General features: G+C 34.7%; 1 protein-coding gene and 1 pseudogene across 1 annotated transcript in view; one reads left to right on the forward strand and one right to left on the reverse strand.

Moving 5' to 3' along the window:
* Positions 1-25888, reverse strand: part of STPG2 (sperm tail PG-rich repeat containing 2) — a 560246-nt gene that overhangs the window by 301886 nt on the left and 232472 nt on the right. The window contains exon 11 of the mRNA XM_041757622.1: positions 6271-6430. Coding sequence (XP_041613556.1) covers positions 6271-6430 — 160 coding nt within the window. The remainder of the gene's footprint in view (positions 1-6270; positions 6431-25888) is intronic.
* LOC121492396 lies at positions 18613-18926 on the forward strand (annotated as a pseudogene).

Below are 25888 nucleotides of genomic sequence, written 5' to 3' on the forward strand. Positions count from 1 at the left end.
GAAGCTAGTATTGGCTTGACAACAAGAAGAAATATGTTTCATATTATAATAAGATTTTATACATCTAAGGAGCTTCAGAGCTTCTGAAAATGACTTTGAAATACAGTCTTGATGACACTAAACTCGTATCTTTCAATAGTAACTCTGAACGTAAACGGGCTTAATAACCCTATCAAAAGGCGCAGGGTTTGAGACTGGATAAAAAAGCAGGAATCATCTATTTGCTGTCTACAAGAGACTCATTTTAGACATAAGGACACCTACAGCCTGAAAATAAAAGGTTGGAGAACCATTTACCATTCGAATGGTCCTCAAAAGAAAGCAGGGGTAGCCATCCTTATATCAGATAAACTATAATTCACCCCAAAGACTGTAGTGAGAGATGAAGAGGGACACTATATCATACTTAAAGGATCTATCCAACAAGAGGACTTAACAATCTCAATATATATGCCTCGAATGTGGGAGCTGCCAAATATATCAATCAATTAATAACCAAAGTGAAGACATACTTAGATAATAATACACTTATACTTGGTGACTTCAATTTAGCGCTTTCTAAACTTGATATGTATTCTAAACACAACATCTCCAAAGAAACGAGAGCTTTAAATGATACACTGGACCAGACGGATTTCACAGATATCTACAGAACTTTACATCCAAAGGCAACTGAATACACATTCTTCTCAAGTGCACATGGAACTTTCTCCAGAATAGACCACATACTGGGTCACAAATTGAGTCTGAACTCATACCAAAAGATTGGGATCATCTCCTGCATATTCTCAAACCATAATGCCTTGAAATTAGAACTAAATCACAACAAGAACTTTGGAAGGACTTCAAACACGTGGAGGTTAAGGACCATCTTGCTAAAAGATGAAAGTCAACCAGGAAATTAAAGAAGAATTAAAAAGATTCATGGAAACTAAAGAGAATGAAGATAAAACCGTTCAAAATCTTTGGGATACAGCAAAAGCAGTCCTGAGGGGGAAATACATCGCAATACAAGGAGCCATCCAAAAACTGGAAAGAACTCAAATACAAAAGCTAACCTTACACCTAAAGGAGCTAGAGAAAAAACAGCAAATAGATCCTATACCCAGCAGAAGAAGAGTTAAAGAAATGGACGAATTTCTGGAAAACCACAAACTACCAAAACTGGAACTGGAAGAAATAGAAAACCTGAACAGGCCAATAACAGGGAGGATATTGAAGCAGTCATCAAAAACCTCCCAAGACACAAAAGTCCAGGGACAGATGGCTTCCCTGGGGAATTCTATCAGTCGTTTAAAGAAGAAACCATACCTATTCTACTAAAGCTGTTCAGAAAGACAGAGATGGAGTACTTCCAAATTCACTCCATGAGGCCAGCATGACCTTAAACCAAAACCAGACAAAGACCCCACCAAAAAGGAGAATTACAGACCAATGTCCCTGATAAACATGGATGCAAAAATTCTCAACAAGATACTAGCCAATAGGATCCAACAGTACATTAAGAAGATTATTCACCATGACCAAGTTGGATTTATTCCCAGGATACAAGGCTGGTTCAAAACCTATAAAACAATCAATGTGATTCATCATATCAGCAAGAGAAAAACCAAGAACCATATGATCCTATCATTAGATGCAGAGAAAGCATTTGACAAAATACAGCATCCATTCCTGATCAAAATTCTTCAGAGTGTAGGGATAGAGGGAACATTCCTCAACATCGTTAAAAGCCATCTATGAAAAGCCCAGAGCAAATATCATTCTCAATGTAGAAGCACTGGGAGCCTTTCCCCTAAGATCAGGAAAAAGACAGATGTCCACTCTCACCACTGCCATTCAACATAGTACTGGAAGTCCTAGCCTCAGCAATCAGACAACAAAAAGATATTAAAGGCATACAAATTGGCAAAAAAGTAGGCAAATTCTCCCTCTTTGCCGATGACATGATACTCTACATAGAAAACCCAAAAGCCTCCACCCCAAGATTGCTAGAACTCATACAGCAATTCGGCAGTGTGGCAGGATAAAAATCAATGCCCAGAACCAGTGGCATTTCTATACATTAACAATGAGACTGAAGAAAGAGAAATTAAGGAGTCAATACCATTTACAATTGTACCCCAAAGCATAAGATACCTAGGAATAAACCTAACCAAAGAGGTAAAGGATCTATACCCTAAAAACTATAGAACACTTCTGAATGAAATTGAAGAAGACACAAAGAGATGGAAAAATATTCTGTGCTCATGGATTGGCAGAATTAATATTGTGAAAATCTCAGTGTTACTCAGGGCTATTTACACGTTTAATGCAATCCCTATCAAAATACCATGGACTTTCTTCAGAGAGTTAGAACAAATTATTTTAAGATTTGTGTGGAATCAGAAAAGACCCCGAATAGCCAGGGGAATACTGAAAAACAAAAACCATAGCTGGGGGCATCACAATGCCAGATTTCAGGTTGTACTACAAAGCTGTGGTCATCAAGACAGTGTGGTACTGGCACAAAAACAGACACATAGATCAATGGAACAGAATAGAGAATCCAGAAGTGGACCCTCAACTTTATGGTCAACTAATATTCGATAAAGGAGGAAAGACTATCCACTGGAAGAAAGACAGTCTCTTCAACAAATGGTGCTGGGAAAATTGGACATCCACATGCAGAAGAATGAAACTAGACCACTCTCTTTCATCATACACAAAGATAAACTCAAAATGGATGAAAGATCTAAATGTGAGACAAGATTCCATCAAAATCCTAGAGGACAACACAGGCAATACCCTTTCTGAACTTGGCCACAGTAACTTCTTGCAAGATACATCCATGAAGGCAAAAGAAACAAAAGCAAAAATGAACTATTGGGACTTCATCAAGATAAGAAGCTTCTGCACAGCAAAGGATACAGTCAACAAAACTAAAAGACAACCTACAGAATGGGAGAAGATATTTGCAAATGATGCATCAGATAAAGGGCTAGTTTCCAAAATCTATAAAGAACTTATTAAACTCAACACCAAAGAAACAAACAATCCAATTATGAAATGGGCAAAATACATGAAGAGAAATGTCACAGAGGAAGACATAGACATGGCCAACATGCACATGAGAAAATGCTCTGCATCACTTGCCATCAGGGAAATACAAATCAAAACCACAATGAGATACCACCTCACACCAGTGAGAATGGGGAAAATTAACAAGGCAGGAAACCACAAATGTTGGAGAGGATGTGGAGAAAAGGGAACCCTCTTACACTTTTGGTGGGAATGTGAACTGGTGCAGCCACTCTGGAAAACTGTGTGGAGGTTCCTCAAAAAGTTAAAAATAGACCTGTCCTATGACCCAGCAATTGCACTGCTGGGGATTTACCCAAAGATACAGATTCAATGAAATGCTGGGACACCTGCACCCCAATGTTTCTAGCAGCAATGGCCACAATAGCCAAACTGTGGAAGAAGCCTCGGTGTCCACTGAAAGATGAATGGATAAAGAAGATGTGGTTTATGTATACAATGGAATATTCCTCAGCCATTAGAAATGACAAATACCCACCGTTTGCTTCGACGTGGTTGGAACTGGAGGGTATTATGCTGAGTGAAGTAAGTCAATCGGAGAAGGACAAACAGTGTATGTTCTCATTCATTTGGAGAATATAAATAATAGTGAAAGGGAATAGAAGGGAAGGGAGAAGAAATGTTGGGAAATATCAGGAAGGGAGACAGAACATAAAGACTCCTAACTCGGGGAAACGAACTAGGGGTGGTGGAAGGGGAGGAGGGGGGTGTTGGAGGGGAATGGGTGACGGGCACTGAGGTGGACACTTGACGGGATGAGCACTGGGTGTTTTTCTGTATGTTGGTAAATTAAACACCAATAAAAGTTAATTAAAAAAAAAAAAAAGAAACTAAAAAAAAAAAAAAAAAAAAAAAAAAGAAGGGAAGGGAGAAGAAATGGGTAGGAAATATCAGAAAGGGAGACAGAACATGAGAGACTCCTAAGTCTGGGAAATCAACTAGGAGTGTTGGAAGGGGAGGAGAGCGGGGGATGGGGGTGAATGGGTGACGGGCACTGAGGGGGGCACTTGACGGGATGATCACTGTGTGTTATTCTGTATGTTGGCAAATTGAACAGCAATAAAAAATAAATTAATTTTTAAAATAAATAAATAAAAAGAAGAAAGAAAAAAAGAAACACCATCTTATTTTTTTTTTAATTAACTTTTATTGGTGTTTAATTTACCAACATACAGAAAAACACCCAGTGCTCATCCCGTCAAGTGTCCACCTCAGTGCCCGTCACCCATTCCCCTCCAACACCCCCCCTCCTCCCCTTCCACCACCCCTAGTTCGTTTCCCCGGGTTAGGAGTCTTTATGTTCTGTCTCCCTTCCTGATATTTCCCAACATTTCTTTTCCCTTCCTTTATATTCCCTTTCACTATTATTCATATTCCCCAAATGAATGAGAACATACACTGTTTGTCCTTCTCCGATTGACTTATTTCACTCAGCATAATACCCTCCAGTTCCATCCACGTTGAAGCAAATGGTGGGTATTTGTCGTTTCTAATTGCTGAGTAATATTCCATTGTATACATAAACCACATCTTCTTTCAATCTAGCTCTTTCTACCCTGGATAGGTCTTCTAAGCACAATATCTCCAAAGAAACGAGAGCTTTAAATGATACACTGGACCAGATGGAAACACCATCTTATTAATCTTTAGTATTCTCATGAGAGCCAAGTAGGTGGCAAATATTTTCTGAATTTTATAAAATAGAAACTAATAAAACAATTAGTGTGTTTACTTGCCCTAGGCTAAATACTGAAATGATGAAAAGTCATAGTGCCAATCCTGGCACCTAACTGAAATTCCTATACATTTCATCTACAATAATTTTATGGAGAGAACAGTAAAGGGAAAGACAAAAAATAATCTTCAGAGAATATTAAGTTCAACATAATTTACTTCAAGAGACCCTGAAATGGACATTTATTTATTATTTGCTTGTGCTTAGTGATAGTTACCATGATAGTACCAGAACTTCAAAGAACTAATTTCCCTGCACCATTCTGGGTGACTACATACTAAGTGTGGTCAGGGACACACTAAAGGTGTTTAAATTATACTTCATAACAAAGCTAAAACTTGACAAAATCAGCAATGGTACAGTAACTCAAGAGAAAAAAAAAGAAAATAAGAAAAATTAAATTTTGACTTAAAACAGACCTTTAAGTTGGCAATATACTTGATTTTTAAAAGACAATGAAAAACAAAGCAAGCTTCCGTGGATCACAGGCTCTCTGAGTATTCTCATTTGCTGACAAGTTGTATTCTCTTAATTTGGTTTTTCATCAAAAACCCATCGATGAGTTTCTCCATTCTGTTTCATTTTTTCTCTTCATATTCTCATAGTCTTTACAACAGTTTGGTTGTTTAGTGGCAATACATTTCAAAATTATTGTTGAAAACTATTGTTCCTATTTCCTATCTAGTTTTCCTGTGTGAAATAACACACTTACCTAATTTATCCTCATTACCAAGGAAGTTATTGCATTCATTTTAAGTCTAAGAACACTATTACTAGTAGCTAAACTAATTCCAATTTTTTTAAAGATTTTATTCATTTATTTACAAGAGACACAGAGAAAGGCAGAGACACAGGCAGAGGGATAAGCAGGCTCCATGCAGGAAGCCTGACATGGGACTCGATCCCGGGACTCCAGGATCATGCCCAGGGACAAAAGCAGTCTATAAACTGCTGAGCCACCCAAGGGTCCCCAAACTAATTCCAATTTTAAAACTCAAAATTGCTTTTGGAATTTTTACCCCCCCCCAAAATAAATGTTTATCTTTTATATGGATGTTTTCTTGATACTTGAGAAAAACTAAAATAAGTCCGTAAGACTAACATGTTGTGTGTCTTGTACAAGACTGATCGTACAAAACACAATAAAGTGCCTTTCTCCTCTAACAATGTAGCATTACTAAGATTTTTGGGTTTTTCTCTAATGGAACATGAATGTATTAGTTTTAATTTAAAACTGGTAAGATTGTCTTTGGTGAAGTTAAGAGACATAAAACTCCAAACACATCTTACAGTTGAAAAAAAAAATCTAAAATCTTTCACTGAATAAGCAGACTTTTTTTCATCCTGTACATTTAAAAGAGGGATGGTAAATATAAAGGTATGTTGATAGTTGTCTATTTTTATAATGGAAACCTTTTCATAGCTTTCAAAAAATAAAAAATGTTTGTACTTACCTGGCCCATCAGTCATTTTCTCCAGGCACCGAGGAGTTGTGCTAAGAAAGGAGGCATGTTTCAGTTTAGCCACAAAACTACGAGGTGCCATGTATTTATGTTGAACTTGGGACATCTCATATGATTTCTGAACATTATAGCTGCCAGGTGCTGGATTATCCTGAAAAGGATTTCAATGGATGAGCATAAACATGTCTTACATGGAAAATACCTAAGACTATGTAGCACAGATGATCACACTAAGCAATGGCATAAATGGAAAAAATATTAATATTCTCTTAATCATTAAAAATAAGAAATTTAAAAGAGTGTCCCTAAATTTATGCCCTCCTAATAAGACTGTGAAGACTGTAAATTTGCTTATCAAAATTTAAGGTAAAATAAATAGAATTATAAAACTTAGGTCCATATTCTCAAAAAAATAGGTTTGATGAAATACATCAAGTTCTCACTTTCAAATTTCACAATGAAAATCAAATTTCATACAGAAATGAGGGGCACCTAGGTGGCACAGTCAGTTCAGCATCTACCTTCGGCTCAGATCATGACCCCGAGGTCATAGGATTGAGCCCCGTGTCAGGCTCCTTGCTCAGTGGGGACCCTGCTTCTCCCTCTCCCTCTGCCCCCTGGCTCTTGGTCTCTGTCTCTCTCTCACTCTCTCTTTATCTCAAATAAATAAAGTCTTTAAAAAAATTTCATAAAGAAGTGAGAATAATTATTTGTTTTCATAAGCAGCAAAACTATCCCTGCTATATGGTTCTTTGTGAGTGCACTTTACTTATTCTACAAATGAGACTGCTTATTTCATTTTTAATAGATTCCAATTAAGTTAAAAGGCTTCTCCGTTCATCATTTATGGCTGTTTATGTGCTCTCCAGTTACATTAACATTTTTAATCAACATAAACCACATGGAAATTAATAACTTTAATAATATTTCTAAAGTCAATTAAATATAAAATATCATATATTTGTTATACAATTAATGCCTGTAAACTATTAGCTAATTATTTCAATGAAAAAAAATTTAATCATTTTCCTCATATTATTTTAAAACATTTTAAAATATATTGTATGTAACATATCTGTTCATTTCTATTACGTGTAAAAACCAAAGTTTTCAAGTTTTAGTGATTTTTCTGGTAGGCAGGAGACTCTTGTGGCTAATTGTGTAGACTCAAACACTATATTTCTTAGGTTTCAAATATCTGTTCCTTACTCTTACTATTCTACAAAAGTGAATTTCAGAAAACAAGACTGAACTATCAGGGCCTGGGCTGATAGGGAAGTATTTTAATGTTTCAAATAAATCAAACATGTTTGGGTACTGAAAAATCATACTTTTAAAGTCCATCTAGGAGCCATACTTTATAAAACATACTTTCTCTTGTTTTTCATACTCTTATTATCACCCTCAAGCATACGCCAACATTATCTTCTACTTCCAAAGAATCACTAAATATGATAAGGGTATGAGGGGAGAAGATTCTTACGCATTTTCTGGTTTAAGTCCTGTGTCAAGCACCAAATGCCACAATCGGTAAGTCAACTAAAAATGTCAGCAGTTGTTTTCTTCTTGCCTGAATCAACAGAGTATTTAGTAAGGGTAGGCTGAAGATATGCAATGACAGTAGCAGCTCCAAAGATGACTTCTGGATCTTTTGGGGCTGCTTCCGTGGTATGCGAAAGTAAAGTGGAAGACAGTGCCAAAGCACAAAGAAATCGTGAGCACACACAATATACTTAGAGTGTTTAGGAAAGCTTTTTTTGCAAAGATTTTGATTACCCTACCTATACATTTTAATTTTCATATCTAAAGCTATTATGGTTACTGCTTCCTTAACACCCTGCCTGGCATCATGACTATTCCTTTTTCCAGTGCCCAGCTTATATATGATTGATGGCATTGACTGCTGCCATACAGAAAACTTTTTTTTAAATGCCTTGAAGCAAAGATAATAAACTTCATCAGTGATCAGTTTTCTTAAAAAATAGTGTTCCCATCAAGGAAAATTCATCAAACTAGTGACCCTAAATTTCAGTAGATTCACTATGTCCTCCACCAAGTGAAAATATACTACCCTTGTTCATGATCATCTCTTCTTGCAGCATATTTACACTTTTCTGAAAACATATCCCATGCTTTTTTCCTTTATCAATGCCTGTAAGCTCTTCTTATTCATCTTCCATTCTTATTTTCTCTGACCAAGAGATTGATATTTCAAGTCAATTTCCTAGGCAAATAGTTAATAAGACAAATCTGAAACACTGCTTAATAGCAATTATTTAAACAATACCTATAGGTGGCACCCTGAATATCATTTCAGGGAAAAAATGGTATGTATAGGTAAGATCATCAAATCTTTGGCTGATCCTTTATAGAAATAGGAAAGGCATATGATGAATAGATATGATAGACATTTCTTATGCCTTTTTTTTTTTTAACCTAGAATTTATATCCTGTTCCTGTGTTTGGAAAATTCCACATACTTCACAGCAAGATCTGAGTCCTGGCACAAAAAGTAAAAATGCCTGATTCATATCTTCCTGGTCTAATTTTTTAGCTAGAACATGAATCTAGGTCATCAGCTTAAATGACAACCTTTGAACTGGCAGCCAGTTACTTAAAGAAACACAGTGCATTAAAAATTCCATTCTAGTGTGGGGCTGACAGTGCTAGAAGCTACGTCCAGCTCCCAGAGGCAACAAGAACAAATAGAGATTGAGGGAAAACATGATAAAATGTCTGATGAAATAAAGGCTATGCCTTAATGCAAATTAAAGGTAAATCTAAGGTGTCCTGATTTCATCTGGGAAATCTAGGCTCTATCTAAAAATGACATAATCAAAGAATTAAAACAATTGATGTATGTGAAATTCTTAGAATGTATCTGATACATAACAGGCACTAGTGTCCCCTTTCTATTGCCATCATCATTGTCATTAGCATTATTATTTCTATTAGATGTGAAACTACATGTAACCCTCAGTGATACGTATCTTCCTTCCCCAGGGAGATGTCAACTGGATATTTAAAAGGAAAGCTTTTGGTATTTTAAGCCCCAAACAACAACAATGAAAAGTAGTTAAGTTGTTAAGAATCACATGAAGACAGTATCCCAGGCAGTTCAATAATTTAAAAAAAAAAAAAAAATCACTAGTTTCAACCAGCCTCAAAGTAAAGCATGTCATTCCATTTATGTTTTGGAAAAACTATTTCACACACTTTATAATTTTATTCAATTCTGTCAAGCCAGTTGAAGCCCCTGAAAAATATCCCATGCCCAAATACAAGATACTTCACAAATTTTGAACTTGAATGGGGTAGGAAGCCAAAGAGTAAAGGTCTCCAGTGATACACTTCCAGAATACACCACTCTTAGCTTTGCAGTGGTTGTTACACTTGCAATCAAAGGTTTCAGTTATTTAATATCATCACCCCCATAGCTATGTAGAGTTCTTGAAGATTGAGAAAGTATTGTTTCGTTGATCAATGTATCTTCAGTGATGGCAAGTGCCTTGCACACTGTAAATGATTGATGAATATTTTTTAATCAATGAGTAAACATATGAGCTAAAGAAAGAGTGAATGAATCTATCAGTATCTTGAAGCCTCCCCTCCCACATTTGGCCTTATCACTGAACTGCCCTAAAACAGTAGGGCTGACATAATGTCTTAAAAGTATTTTCAACCCCTATAGTGCTTAAATTTGTCTCACATCTAAGCAGTTCTATATTAAATGTGTGCTGGGTAAAGATTGTTCAAGTACTGCCTTCCCTAAAGATGTTCTTGTTTCTAAAAATAGGTGTAACTTATAATATCAGCAATGATGCAGAAGTACGGATATGCTCATTCATACTGATCAAGGACTAACTTTCATAAAATCATTAAGTATTTGAATTTGATTAATATTTTATGTGAGATGCATTTACTTCTATTTGCTATCAAAAAAGTAGACTTTTACTTTTGATGCTTGAGCTTTACATGCCCACCTTTGACACTGGTTTTGTCGAAAAAAATATATATCTTAGCATATCAGAGTAAAATACATGAACAGAAATGGCCTAGGTAATCTTTCTTTTCCTGTAAATGCTAATGCTACTGAGGCAGGGGAAAAAAATTATTGCCAGTCATAATAGCTCTAATTGACATGATATCATTTCTTTAGAGTTTTATCAACTCAATACAATTCCGGAAGTTAATTCTTTTGTAAGTTGAATGGGAAAAGAAAAAAAGTTAATGTAAGTGTTGTTTTAAAAAAGAACACAATTGTCTCTAGAGCCAGCCAGACAGATTTGGATAAGGCACTAAAAATTATCTTGAAAACTTAGAATATTTAAGAGGTAATTTTGATGAATTTGTGGGATTTGTGAGGGATGTGTGAATGTGAATAGCAGAGTTGTGAAAATTTCCATTAACTCTAGAGAAATGTCTACAAGTAAAATTCTAATCATTTTATTATGTTCAAACTTTTTGAAATCAAATGACCCTTATTATCTATTATACTCAGTATGGCGAGAATTACCCCTTACACAAAAAGAAGGATCATTTTAAGGTAGTACTCCTGAAATATCACAAAACTTGAAGTCAGAATTGCTGGGTTATGTTCATAGCCTTGTTTTTAGCTGCAAGGAGGCCTTCAAAAACCTCACTTAACTCATCCAACCCCTCTCACCAAGAGGTAAGCTGAAGGTCATGTTCAGAAATATCTAGTGAGTGTCTTGCAAGAAATGTGCTTCTCCTTTCTCTTCTTCCTATGACATTGGCAGTAAAATGAGTCCTAGAACTATTCATATTTGGAAGTTGCCTCTCCCACAGTAAGCTAAGAGAAGATAGATGATCCAGGCTTTCTTTCTGTAAGCTAAAAATATCTTAGCATCCTATTATCTATATCTAAAATATAATATGATTATATGCAAAGAAGAGTAGAGGTGATGATAGGAATAAACTATGAAAAAGAGAGGAGAGAAAGCAAGGTAATTATGAGAAAGGAGCTGCAATGACAGGAACTGAACATTGTCTACACAGAGAGATAAAGAGCTCTAGCTATTTATCCATACACAAAAATAACTGTTTTCCATGTTACAGTGTATAGTTTATAGGTCTCAATAGCAAAAGGCATATTTTGCACTGAAACAAAGGAAACCAAATTATCCTCCCTTGATGTTCCTATAAATACCTTTTCTGATGAATGAAATATATTTTAAATATACCATCTCCTTCCATATTTGTAGTGCTTATAGAGTACTAAAGAATTGTTCAAGTTAGTTTATACTTGGTATCAAATTTAATAGCACAATTTTAGTACTAAATGTTTCTTGATTGAATAAAGAAACAAAACAAACAGAATAAAACACTGGATGAAAAAACTTTGAGGATCCAATCTCTGTTTCCAAGAGTCATAAATATAAAGGTTATAGCCATCTAAAAACATCCAAAATATCTTAACTTCATGGGGAAGCAAGAAAATGATCATCTGAAATAATGCTAATATCCTTTCTTCTTCCTTTCCTTTCTTTTGAAAATTTTAGAATATTGTTCTCCTGTACCATAAACAAAAAGCTACTTAAGTGATACTGTTTTTAAATGCTACACTATTGTAGTTTTTGTCTAACAAAAATGTACTGAGTCCTTTTTTTTTTAAACTGAGTCTTTACTAAGCACTGGCACCAGTGTCCATCCCTACTGAAGATGATAGACTCTGAAGCTATGATGTCTGGGTTCAAGCCCTGACTCATCATTTTTGCTAATCATATGGCCATGGATAAATCTTATGTCTCAATTTCCTTATCTGTAAAATGAGAAAAATATTAGTTCCTACCTCGTAGGCTTGTTGTTAGGATTAAATGAGTTAAAATATGTGGAACAGAGAGAGTCAGGTACATAGGTGAGCACTAGATAAATTTTACTTATTATTACACCTCATTATAAATAATGACTTCCTAATATATCAGGTATTTGGAGGATTCTGGATTTCTCCCCAAATAACTACTCAAGGATTATCTGAAAGTAATATATTCTTCAATGTCAGAGTTAAATTAATCTTAGAACATGCAGTTTAAAAAAAAATCAGTGCATCTGTTTCATATGACAAAAAAGCACAAAGACTGACATAAAATTGTAACTTGATTATGAATGAAATATAATTTAACAAGTATCTTTATTAGACATTAAAAAATAAAACTCAGAAGAATCCTCTATAATTTATTAACATTTTTAACGAAATGTCATGCTTAAAAAAAAAGCAACTCTTTTCCCCACATGTTTCAAGGAGAAGAATAAATTCTTTTTAAAAAGTATTCTTTATTTAACAATTTTAAATGTTATTGTTAGAGTTATTGGAATTCTACCATTCCAACATATTAAAGAAAATGTAAATTTTCTAGTCCTGGTTATGCTTTTCCAGAACACAGGTACTTTCAATAGCTTAAAGATACAACTACCTTGAAAAAGTGAATTTCTGATTTATGCCTGTAGTATAAAAGGGGAAGTCAATTAAACATGCACAAAAGCATACGAAAAAAAGACAAGGATAAGAGAAGGAAAAAAAAAGTTCATGGTTTCAGTTTAGAAAAGCATCTAATTCATAACTCTCTTGAAGCCATTCCAAATTTGCCAGAGAATTCATAGGAAAAATTAAAAAGAAACACACAAACAAACACACAGCAAAATGAAATGAACAAAAAAAGTTAACAAAACTAAAGGGCCACTATAGATCATCTTTGATGTAATCAGTTATTGTTCTACTGTCCCTTCCCATCACTACACTACAGTCTCATTGTAAAATGTGAAATATAAAGTAAAAAAGGAATTCTATTACTGTTACTTTACTCAGCCTTCACCAGTGAACATTTAACTCATTTCCATTTTTGCAGTGTTATAAACAATGACATAATAAATGAAAACATATACATATATGTTTATGTACTTCTTGGCAAATGCCAAGATAAATTCCCTAAAAACTGAATTGTTAAGGCAAGGATATGTGCAAATCAATTTTGGTTGAAATTATCAAGTAACTTCAGAAAGGTTTTAACAATAGAAACTCCCCCAAGAGTAGTACACTGGCCCTTGAACAATATGAGTTGAACTATGTGGGTCCACTTAGACACAAATTTTTTTTCAATAAGTATATTGGACAAATTTTTGGCCATTTGCAACAATTTGAAAAAACAGATGAACAGTACAGACTAGAAATATGGAAAATTTTAAGAAAAAGTTAGGTATGTCACAATTGCCTAAAATATATATAGATATTATTTTATCATTTACTATAATAAAATATATATAAATCTATCATGAAAAGTTAAAATTTATTAAAACATACAGATAGTACATAGCACCATTTACAGATAAATGAAAGCAAATGTAAAGATGCAGTATTATATCATAACTGCATAAAATTAACTGTAGCACATACTGTACTACTGTGATAATTCCATAGCCACCCTCTGTTGCTATTGCAGTGAGTTCAAGTGTTGTAAATATCCACCTAAAACATTGTGAGACACTAATTCCTCCACATGAACAGTTTCTCTCTCCAGTAAATTGCATATCACAGCAAATGTGATCTCTTGTGGTTCTCACATATTTTTCACCATGTTTAATGCGATACTATAAAACCTGAATAACAACACAGGACCCATGCAAAGTGCTTCTAGTGATGTTGGAAGTGCTCCTAAGAAGCAGAGAGAAGTACAGCATTACAAAGAAAAGGTGAATTGCTTGACACGTACCACAGACAGAGGTCTGCAGCCCACCATTTTAAGATAAATGCATCCAGAGGGCACCCCTGGTGGCTCAGTGGTTTAGCGCCGCCTTCAGCCCAGGGCCTGATCCAGGAGACCTGGGATTGAGTCCCACGTTTGGCTCCCTGCATGGAGCCTGCTTCTCCCTCTGCCTGTGTCTCTGCCTCTCTCTCTCTGTCTCTGTCTCTCATGAATGAATGAATGAATGAATAAATAAATAAATAAATAAATAAATAAATAAATAATCTTTTTTAAAAAAAGGCATCCAGAGTTTAGGGCCAATGTAAACAAGGAAAAGACAGTTTGTGAAGTGACCGTTGCGGCTACACCAGCAGATGCAAAAACTTTGTACTTTTGTGAAATAGTTCTTTTTTTATTTTGTTTTAAAAATGCAGCTTTTATGTGGGTGCAAGATTGCTGTAAGAAAGGTATACCTAAAACTCTAATATGATTCAAGGAAAAGTGAAGTCATTACATGACAACTTAACCAAAAGAAAGGTAGACGAATTAAAGCTGGAGCACTTAATGCCAGCAAAGGATGATTCGACAATTTTAGAAAGGGGTTTAGCTTAAAAAAATGTTGTGATAACAGTAGAACCAGCTTCTGCCAACCAAGAGTCAGAGGATGAGTTCCCAGACACCATTAAAATCATTGAAGAGAAAGGATATATGCCTGGATAGGTTTTTAATGCAGATGGAAGCTTCCTATTCTGAAAACAAAAATGCTAAAGTATAGTACTAATAAAGAAGAGAAGGAAGCACCAAGATTTAAGGGAGGAAGAGATAAGCTAACTCTACTATTTTGTCAATGCAATCAGGTTTATAATCAGGATTGCCCTTATCCATAAAGCTGCTAACCCCCAAACCTTGAAGGGAAAAAATAAACACCAACTGCCAGTCTTGTGGTTATACAACAAGAAGGCTTGGACAAGAATCGTTTTTCTGGATTGGTTCTATTGGCGCTTCATCCCTAAAGTCATGAAGTACCTTGCTGGTAAGGCACTGCCCTTGTTTTTCCCCAAAGTATTAGAAATTCTTTCATTAGAAAAATAAAGGCAATAGGATTATCTATGGGTTCTAAACCTACCCATGAATTAAATCACTCACATCCCCCCTTAAAAAGCAAAACAAAACCTTGAATTGCATTGCTATTAAGCTTTCTTACAGTAAGGAGTAAGATCATACTATACTAGAGTAAAAAAAATCTCAAATTCTGGGCATGAAAATAATTTATTAGACATCTGGTTTATTCAAACATTAGGCCTACTGAAGATAGAATTAACAGAGCTCATGGACTAGGGGGGGGAAATTCATCCAGCACCTGCTTCACTGCAAATTTCCTGAGGACAAAATTCATGCATTCTGCATTATAGTCTCATCCTAAAGCATTCACAGGTGCTTGATATTGATTAACATGAATAGGAGATGACAAACTTTCTGTACACTCACCTTAGCAAGTAGCATTAGTGATTCAACTTGCAGAAATATTCAGGCACAAGCATTAGCACAGCCTGCAGTGAGAGTCTTTGATAATCAAAGACAAGAATATCACTAAATAGAACCTTACAAATAAGAAAAATACACGCACTTTTGCCAATAAACTGCTTTATTTAACAGGAAAAATGTCACAGTGAGATCTATGAAATTAAAGCATTAATTGTTACATTTAACTTGTAATCGATTCTAAAATTATTTTGTGGTATTAAAAATCATGGAAAAAAGAAAAATGATCTAACCTAAATGGAATTTAGGGAAGAAATGCAATACTAGCTACATTTCTTTGGCTAACTCATTAGAAAAATGACAAACATTTTCAGTCAAATTTTTTTTTTAAAAAAAAAAGCAGATTACCATTAAAATTCAAGAATCTAATCTAAATATGCATTTGACAGTAAAGCACATCTGAATATGGAGTAAAAAAAAAAGCTTTCTAAAAAAACCATCAAATGTATCATCTCCAAATACCCAAATAATAAATCATTCCTGCAGGCCTTTTGTTGAGTGGAATCATAATGACTTGAAGATTTATTGTTGTGAAAATAAATCTGTAGTGCAGTATAGTATGCATCTTGGGCATTGAGCATAATCAGCTGAATCAGGGAGTCCAAAGTCTAATAAGATATTTGTCTCTGTGTGTATGTGTGTGTGTGTGTGTGTGTATGAAAGTCTATAAACCAGTGACCCAAGAGCAACTGAGATATCTCACCTGTTCAGGGAGACATTATTTTAAATCTTCATTCTTCGAAGGCAATTAAAAATTACAATTCTGACAGCCCATAAACCAGATTTTTAAAACTGTACAAAATAATTAAAACTACATTCAATGAGCCATTTTTTCAGCTCTATTTCAGTACATCAAGGGGAAAACAAACACATCTATCTTTTGATATTAGACAATGTCCCCATCTGCCCAATGGTGTCTACTTGCCTCCAAACATGTCTCTAATTCAGCCTCTAGATCAGGGTGTCATAAACATCTTTAAGACTCTTTATATATGGTACTCTATGGAAAAGACTGTCAACCCTATGGAAGAAAGCCCCAATAGAGAGAATATCATGAAAGTCTAGAAGGATTACACCATTGAAGATGCCACCATTTTTACAGAAAAAGCCATATAAGCTATCAAGCCTGAATTCCTGCTGGAGAAAACTGTATCCAGATAGTTTTTATTTAAATTCTAGATAACTAGGGCACCTGAGTGGCTCCATCAGTTAAGTATTTGCCTCTGGCTAAGATGATCTCAGGGTCCCGGGATGGAGCTTCAAATCAGGCTCCCTGCTCAGCAGGGAGCCTGCTTCTCCCTCTCCCCTGCGCCCATCCCCACCACTTGTGCACTCTCTTTCTCACAAATAAAGAAATAAAATCCATAAAAATAAATAAATTCTAGTTAACATGTAGTGTAATATTAGTTTCAGGTGTACAATTCAGTGATTCAACACTTCCATACAACACTGGCTCATCACAAGTCACACCTTCATTCCCTTCTCCTATTTAACCCATTCCCCCAATTCATCCACCCTCTGATAACCATCAGTTTGTTCTCTATAATTAGGAGTCTATTTCTTAGTTTGCCTCTCTTTTTTACCCCCAGGTTTGTTTGTTTTGTTTCTTAAATTCCACATATGAATGAAATCATATGATATTGTCTTTCTCTGACTTATTTCACTTAGTGCTATACTCTCTAGTTCCATCCACATCATTGCAAACAGCAAGATTTCATTCTTTTTCATGGATATATATATATGTATATATGTATATGTATATATGTGTATATATATATATATATTATATCTTCTTTATCCATTCATCAGTTGATGGACGCTTCGGCTCTTTCTGTAATTTGGTTATTGTAGATAATGCTGCTATAAACATAAAGGTACATGTATCCCTTTTAATTAGTATTTTTGTATTCTTTGGGTTAATACCTAGTAGTGCAATTGCTGGATTGTAGGGTAGTTCTGTTTTTAACTTTTGAGAAATCTCCATACTGTTTTCCAGAGTAACTGCACCAGTTTGCATTTCCACCAATAATGTAAGAGGGTTACCCTTCCTCCACATCATTGCCAACACCTGTTGTTTCTTACATTGTTGGTTTTAGCGATTCTGACAAGTGTAAGGTGATCTCTTATTGTAGTTTTGATTTGTATTTTCCTGAAGATGAGTAACATTAAGCATCTTTTCATGAGTCTGTTGGCCATCTATCTGTATGCCTTTGGGAAAATATCTATTCATGTGTCTAAATGTTTTGCATTGTTTCATATGATTTACAACAGATGCAATAAAAAAATCATGAAAAAGATTGTAGATATGGTGAAAGAGGTGAGGGGAGAGAGTTTCAAGATATGGGTTTTGGGAAAACTCAAGATCTAATAGTCACCCCATCAGAGGAATGAACAGAAGACAACCTTATGGAGATGAATGTTTTTGAACCAGTGCCAGATGATAAGAAGAAGACACAGAAGAAGCAGTGCCAGAAAACAAACTGACATCAGACAATGTGGCGGAAGGGTTCTGATTATTGAAGACTGCTTTTGAATTCACTTGTGACATAGACACTTCTATAATACCAGCACTGAAACTAAAGCAAATGGTGGAAAAGGACTGATTGGTATCATATAACAAATTTTTAGAAAAAAGAAAAAAAGAAAAAGAAAGTCAGACAGAAATTATGTGTTTTTCCATAAAGTTACAGCAAGAGTGCCTGCTTCTCATTCTACCTCCTCCACTTCTTCTACCTCTGCCACCCCTGACAGCAAGACCAACCCCTCCTTTCTACTCCTCCTCAGCCTACTCAACATGAAAATGATGAGGATGAAGACCTTTATGATGATCCACTTGCACTTAACAAATAGTAAATAATCATTATGCTGTATAGTCAACAAACTTATTTGTTATGCATGTGTGTGTCCTCATATGAAAATCTAGTAACTGTACAAGAATCGTATGAGATGTTTTTGTATCATTATCATCTGTGGCTAAAACATCACTTACATGGTGTAAAACATCATATTCAAGACCTGTATGGAGAGAGCAGGACGTCCAGCTTGCGAACCGGCATCTTCGTTTCGCAAGTGACAGAAAAGCGATTCAAAAATGGGTGATGTTGAGAAGGGCAAGAAGATTTTTGTTCAGAAGTGTGCCCAGTGCCATATCGTGGCAAAGGGAAGCAAGCACAAGACTGGGGCAAATCTCCATGGTTTATCTGGGCAAAAGACAGGTCAGGCCCCTGGATTTTCTTACACAGATGCCAACAAGAACAAAGGCATCACCCAGGGAGAGGAGACCTGGAGTATTTGGAGAATCCCAAGAAGTACATCCCTGGAACAAAAGTGATCTTCGCTGGCATTAAGAAGACAGGGGAAAGAGCAGACTTAATAACCTCTCTCAAAAAAGCCACTAATGAGTAATAGATAGCTATTGCCTTATTTATTACAAAACAAAAATGTCTCATGACTTTTTTATGTGTACCATATTTAAATTGATCTCAGTGACCAGAATTCAGATCAAGAGTGGCTGATAGAATGTTTTTCTTGGAGAGTCCTGATTTATTTATTTATTTATTTATTTTTTATTTATTATTCATGAGAGACACAGAGAGAGAGAGAAAGAAGTGGAGATATAGGCAGAGGGAGAAGCAGGCTCCATGCAGGGTGCCAGATGTGGGACTCCATCAGTGAACTCCACCCCCTGGGCCAAGGGCAGACACTGCACGGTTGAGCCACCCAGGCCTCCCTGGACAGTCCTGATTTAAATAAGATTGGCTTGTGGTTAAATGGATACAATCAGCTTTTTGAACTTTGATAATAATTCTGGTTCAGCAAGCGCTGTCACTGTTTTCCCTTTCTAATATGATTGGAATTGATTAGGGATGTTCAGCTTTTCACCGAGGTGGTAAATGCCACCTCTAAACTTAGAGGAGATTAGTTTTACATTTAGATTTATATAACCGGTTATATTAATATATTTAAATTCTGAGGAAATCCCTTCACTGTCTCAGAACACCAGGACTCAGCTGTGTTTCAAGTTCTGTTCCTTAGCCTGTTGTTAAAGGCAATGGCTGAAAATAAGCCATTAAAATAAGGTGGCAGTGTCCACCTTATCTTTTTGGTCTTAATTATGCCAATTTAATTAAAACTCCTTGCATCTAAAAAAAAACCTGTATGGAAGTGAGAGTCTATCCTTCTATAGGCATAAGGTAATATTTAATATAAAATTAGTAATATTTTAGTTTCCTTATTGCCTTATAACTTTGTTTTCACAGAATTATATTACTGTACAGTATGCCTCTCTCTCATCCTTGGAAAAACTGTATCAGCCTATCATCACAGGTAAGTGGCTTTTTTAAAAAGTAACTATGTGGCCAATACTGTATTATGAATATTATTGTAATACTGTATACCATAAAAATTTTATAACCATTCATTAGGGGCTAGGCTACTATAAAGCAATCATATTTCTGCTTCTTTATTATTAATGCACAAATAATCATACCTGTAAATAAATATAAATTTATTTTTCATATTATATTTTCATTTTTGATATCTAGTGCTAGTAATACGTATAACATCTACAGCATTTTGTGTCATATAAAACAATATTGATATAGGCACTGACAATTCATTTTTGTAAACAAACAACATAAACTTATAGTATCGATAAATACAGTACAGTGCTGTATATGTATTTTTTCTTCCTTATGAGTTTCTTAACATTTCATTTCCTCTAGGTATAGAAATACAGTATAGAATACATGTAACACACAAAATATGTGTTAATTAAGTGTTTATGTTATCAGTAAGGCTTCCGGTCAATAGTAAGCTATTAAACTTTTGGGGAGTCAAAAGCTATAGATTTTCAGCTGTGCAGTATTGATGTCCCCGACCTTTGCATCATTCAAGAGTCAATTGTACATCTATTTTCCCTACCTTTGCCAACATTGAATATTACCTTTTTAAAATCTCCTGAAGGAGAAAACATTTTATTTAAAAATCTATATTTCTTTAATTTCAAGTGAATTTAAGCATTTTTTCATGTGTTAATTCCATTTTTATGGCTCGCTGAGTTCTTATCTTTTTTCTCTCTTGTTTTGTAAACACTTCATGTATATTAATAGTCTTGGCCTTTATATGCATTAAAAGTCCTTTGTTTTTACATATGGCATTTGTCTCATGGTTTGGAAATGTTCAGTTTATTTACAGTGTTTTATAGTAATTTTTATTTAGTTTTCCTATATAAAAGTGTTAAACTTTTTGAAGTCACGTTTTTCTGATGTTTCCTTTACGGTTCCCCTGTTTTATACTTTGTTCAAAAAGTCCTTTGGAATCAAAGATTTTTTTCAATCCAAATATTTTCTTCACTATTTAAATAATCAATTTAAATTCTGTTTTATAGAAAAAATAATCAACTTACATTTATGTAACTACTTGAGACTTGTCACTCTCAGAATACAAAGGTTACCAGTAGAGAATTGAAGAACTTGCCACAGAACATAGCATTGTAGGAAGACCCATCATAAAAGTAAAACAAGTCAGGGATAGAAAGAAAATACTCTAATACTCTGCTAGTAGTACTTAGCACTGCACTTCTCCATTTGCTCCATAGGTTCGAAGTACTGAAAAATTAACTTAGGGGGTGAAGGAAGATGACAGGATTTAATCCAGCAGAGTTGCTCTAGTTGAAGGCCTACTAGATGATGAAAACTGATCAAAGATAAATACAAATCAACTTGAACAGTAGTTGTAGATCAGATGATCAACAATCACTCAACTCAAACTGAGTAGGGTTAAAAAAGAAAGCCACAAATACTAAGTGTTGACATATACTGGGTTTAGATAATTTTATTGTGATTTGAGCATGTTTAAAAGGTATAGCAACATGTGAGTTTGATAGAGCAGGATGATGAATGTGAAAATCTTTGTTGTGTTATTCTCTAACTTCTCTATATTTTTGAAATATTTTCTAAACCACGGATTTAAAATGGCATATGAAAAAAAGAACATAACAAGAATTGATATATATTTATTTAGCTAGTTTCAAGATATAATTGCAAAGCAAAAACAAAACACCAGATAAACCCAAAGGAAAAGATCAGTAAAAGTGTAAACAAAAATTAAGACTTTTTCATGTAAATATTATTGTAAAAAAAATTTAAAGAAAACAATAAATTCTAATTAGCAATTAATTAGTAGTAGTATAGTTCTTATTGCAAATGTATCTTTCTCTGTAATACATGAATATCTTAGAAAGTAATAAGAAAAATATGTATTTCACAACACAAAATGGAAAAAAGACATGATTGGTGGATTTTCAAATGAATAAATAAAATTTTCCAATTAATAAAAATCAATAATTAATAATCAAAATAATAAAAACTGAATATTTACTTGGAATCGGCCAAAAGGGCAACATAGAAGGATCCTGAGCTTTCTTCGACCCACAAATGTACCAAACAGCTACATATGGAACAAATTCCTCTGATCCTTTTTTTTCTTTTTAAGATTTTATTTATTTATTCATGAGAGACACAGAGAGAGAGAGAGAGAGAGAAAGAGGCAGAGACACAGGCAGAGGGAGAAGCAGGCTCCATGCAGGGAGCCCGACATGGGACTCAATCCCGAGTCTCCAGGATCAGGCCCGGACTGAAAGCGGCGCTAAACCATTGAGCCATCAGGGCTACCCTCCTCTGATCCTTTAATGAGGTCCAGAAACTAGCTGAGTGACTCCTACACATTTGATGAATCAGAAAATACCCACATCAAAATGTTAGGAAAGGCTGAAATACATTCTCACCATAAACCCCACTCTTGACACAGTACCAAACAGGAGGAAACCCCCAACTCCCAGTCACTCCAGGACTGAAAGGTTTGGAATTCCACATGTAGCACCCCAAATGTTAAAGACTCTCACCAGGGGAAAGAACTCCCAAAATACCGAGCTCTAAAAACCAACAGACTTGTGCCCGCAAGGCCACAAAACTATGCCAAAGAAGCAATTCTTAACAGCTGTCCAGAACTCACCACAGCTAACTGCCAAGGGCTTAGCACAGGGGAACTTGGAAAAACTGCCCATCTCCTAAATCTTTTCACGAAAGAGGTTTATTGGACCAAACTTCTAATTTAGCAGATATTAGGGGCTAGCTGATTCTTCCCCCAAAACCAGAGAAGCCAGTGGGTACCACTCCTGTCCACTCCTGTCTTCTCCCTCCAGCCCACTCCAAATTGCTAGTATAAATACACTCCTATGGATGTGAGGGTACAAAACATTTTGCATTTGTTATTTGGTTACATAACTCTAAAAACTCAGGTGATTTTTTTTTTATTTTTAAAAAGATTTTATTTATTCATGAGAGACACAGAGAGGCAGAGACATAGACAGAGGGAGAAGCAGGCTCCCTGCGGGGAGCCCAACTCAGGACTCCATCACAGGACACTGGGATCACGTCCTGAGCCAAAGGCAGATGCTCAACCACTGAGCCACCCAGGTATCCTGTTTTTTTTTTTTTAAATTACTGTTTAATATCACCTGAAAATAGAAATTATGTATTCTGAAACTCTTGGCCATTCTATTCGCAAATTTCATTATTAAGAATAAAATATAAATTTTAAAAATCTTTGAGTGTAAGTCTAATTCCAACCAGTGTTTAATTAAAACAAATATATTTATAAACTATATATTGGATTTAGAGAATATGTTTTCAAGACATTTCTAAAGCATTTTTTTTTTCAGAATGAAAGGAAGGTGCTCAATTTTCAATATTCTTAATATCTGCATTACTCCTTTACTCTTCCCCTCTTTTCTTCCAAAAGTCATTAAAAATTTTCTTTGTCTTTCCCTTTTGCCAAGCAACATATTTAATCTAATATTACAAAACATATTGTGCTCTAAAATGCTTTTAGGCCAAACAATATAATATTACCTAAGATCTCTGGAAATTTGATTATTGGAGGCAAATTAGATAATGTTTTCATACTAATCATTTTTAATGTATACCACAAAATGTAGATAATACAAATTAAAGTTGATGTACAGTGCCACTTAAAAATGTAAGAGAGCTCTAATCAAACAATAGCACAATGTGACATTCTTAAATAGTACCTACAATGTTGCTTAAAAAACCTATTAATACATAATGTTTCCTACTCTTGATTTTATGAATGTGCTTTATTCTATTTAATTAAGCATGAAAAATTGTCCCTGATTTGATTTTTTTAAATCAATAAAATTAATACATTTACTTCTCAGTATCTGCATTTCATTATCATTTCTGCATTTTCAGCACTCATCTAGTGCAAATGGTGTTGTCACATTAATCAGTGATTACATCATCATTTAATGTTCTAAGCACTAAAAATATGCATAATATAAATGTACAGTATTTCTATTCATATATGAAATGCAGAATAAAATTAAATTATATTTTAGATAATCAGAGAAGTATTAAGTATGAATTGGAATCAAAATACAGGCTCCTCATTCTCTTTTAAATTTAAAACATTTATTAATTTGAACAGAATAAGTAAAATTCTTAGGAACATCAAGTAAATTTAGTATGAAAAAGGTAACGGTCTCACTTTGTGGGCTAATGTATTAGTTTTCTAATGCTGTATAACAAATTGTCACAAGCCTAGTGGCTTAAAACAATATCTATTTATTAGCTTACAGTTCTAGGTCAGAAGTCTGGAGTGGATATGGCTGGATTCTATTCTCAAGGTATCTCAAGTCTAAAATCAAAGTGTCAGCCAAGCTGAGCTCTTAACCCAGACAGTCAGGGAAAGAATCTAGTACCAAGCTAATGCAGGTCATTAGCAAAATCCAGGACCCTGCAACTGTAGGTCTGAAGTCCCTATTTCCATGCAGGTTATTAACTGGGGGGCTTCTCTCTGTTCCAAAAGACTGTCCACATTCTTTTCATGTGGCCTTTGCTCTTCAAAGTAGCAACCACCTATTCAGTCTCTCTCCAATTCTAGTTTCTCTGGCTTCTCTTGCTCCCAGGTGGACAAAATTCTTCACACTTAAAGGTTCATGTGATTACACTGGGTCCACCTAGATAATTCAGAAGAATCTCCCTATTTTAAGGTCAGCTATGTCATATATGATAATTTAATCAAAGGACTGATAATTCATCATATTCACAAATTCTGGGGAGTTGTATGGAGCCCAGGTAAATTAATTATTTAGTGATCCAGGAAGACAAACACTTTGATGCATTTTTAAACCAATAATATTTAGATATTTTAAGCCATTTAGATTGATATTTCTAAAGCACTTAGATATTATTAAAAAATTTATTTAGATCAGGGTTTGAACACAGTATGTGAGATTAATGGAATAGGCAACTCTTGATAACAGTTCAGCCTTTCTTTTTCATACAGAATGTCTTATCTATGGCTCTAAATTTACAAAACTCCACTTAGAGGCCAAATTCTTATAGTTAATCAGCTCTTTGCATATTAGAAAGCAATTGTCATCACCTATCATTAAAAGCATAACCCTTAGAAGCATTGACCTGCTCTCTCCAACACCAAAAAAGCTAATCAACCAGCATTCAATAATTTCCTCAGAGGATTTCAGATAAATATAGTTTTTTTTCCTTTTCATATCTAATAATAGTTAAGGCCTGGAATATTTATCTCTAAGTTGTAGGTCATCCTGACCACAAACAAGATGCTTTTATTTCACATTACTGCCTATAAGTCAGGACAAAAACCTAGACCTTTCACTTATAGTTCACTGCTATATAAACTACAACTTCCTCAATAATTTAAAAGCCTTCCTCACTCATGTAAAAGTTCTCTCAACTAACCAGAATAAAATAATTTATTTTCATTGTGCTAACTTACACTAACACAGTGATCAGATTTATTGTATCATCGAATATAAAATCTTCTAATCTTCTGTTACATATTCTCTTATGAATCTTCATATCCTAGAGGATCAAAATGACCTTCCCCAGAAAACTGACTACCATGTATGTTTTTGAGTAAATGTTCATAGCTTAAAGGATATCTAAATTGAAAGGTATGGATGGAAACAAAGAAAATGCCTTTCTATTCATTTGCAAGTTAAATGGGACTTTTATGTACAAAAGGTGATAAAGAAATGTGTTCCATTTAAAGCATTTTTACTTATTATGAGATATACTAAACCACTACATATATGTATGTATATATATATATGTGTGTAGTACATATATATGTGTGTGTGTATGTGTGTGTGTGTGTGTGTGTTCAGTCTACATCTCTACAAAAAGAAGAGAAAAACACCAAAGCACTAGCTAATAAATATTCCCACCAGCCACACACACACATATATATACATGCCCCAGAAGAAAACTGTAACATAAAACTACAAACCAAATTGAATTTCCTCA

The sequence above is a fragment of the Vulpes lagopus genome, chromosome 6 (assembly GCF_018345385.1).
Source record: "Vulpes lagopus strain Blue_001 chromosome 6, ASM1834538v1, whole genome shotgun sequence".
Lineage (NCBI taxonomy): Eukaryota > Metazoa > Chordata > Mammalia > Carnivora > Canidae > Vulpes > Vulpes lagopus.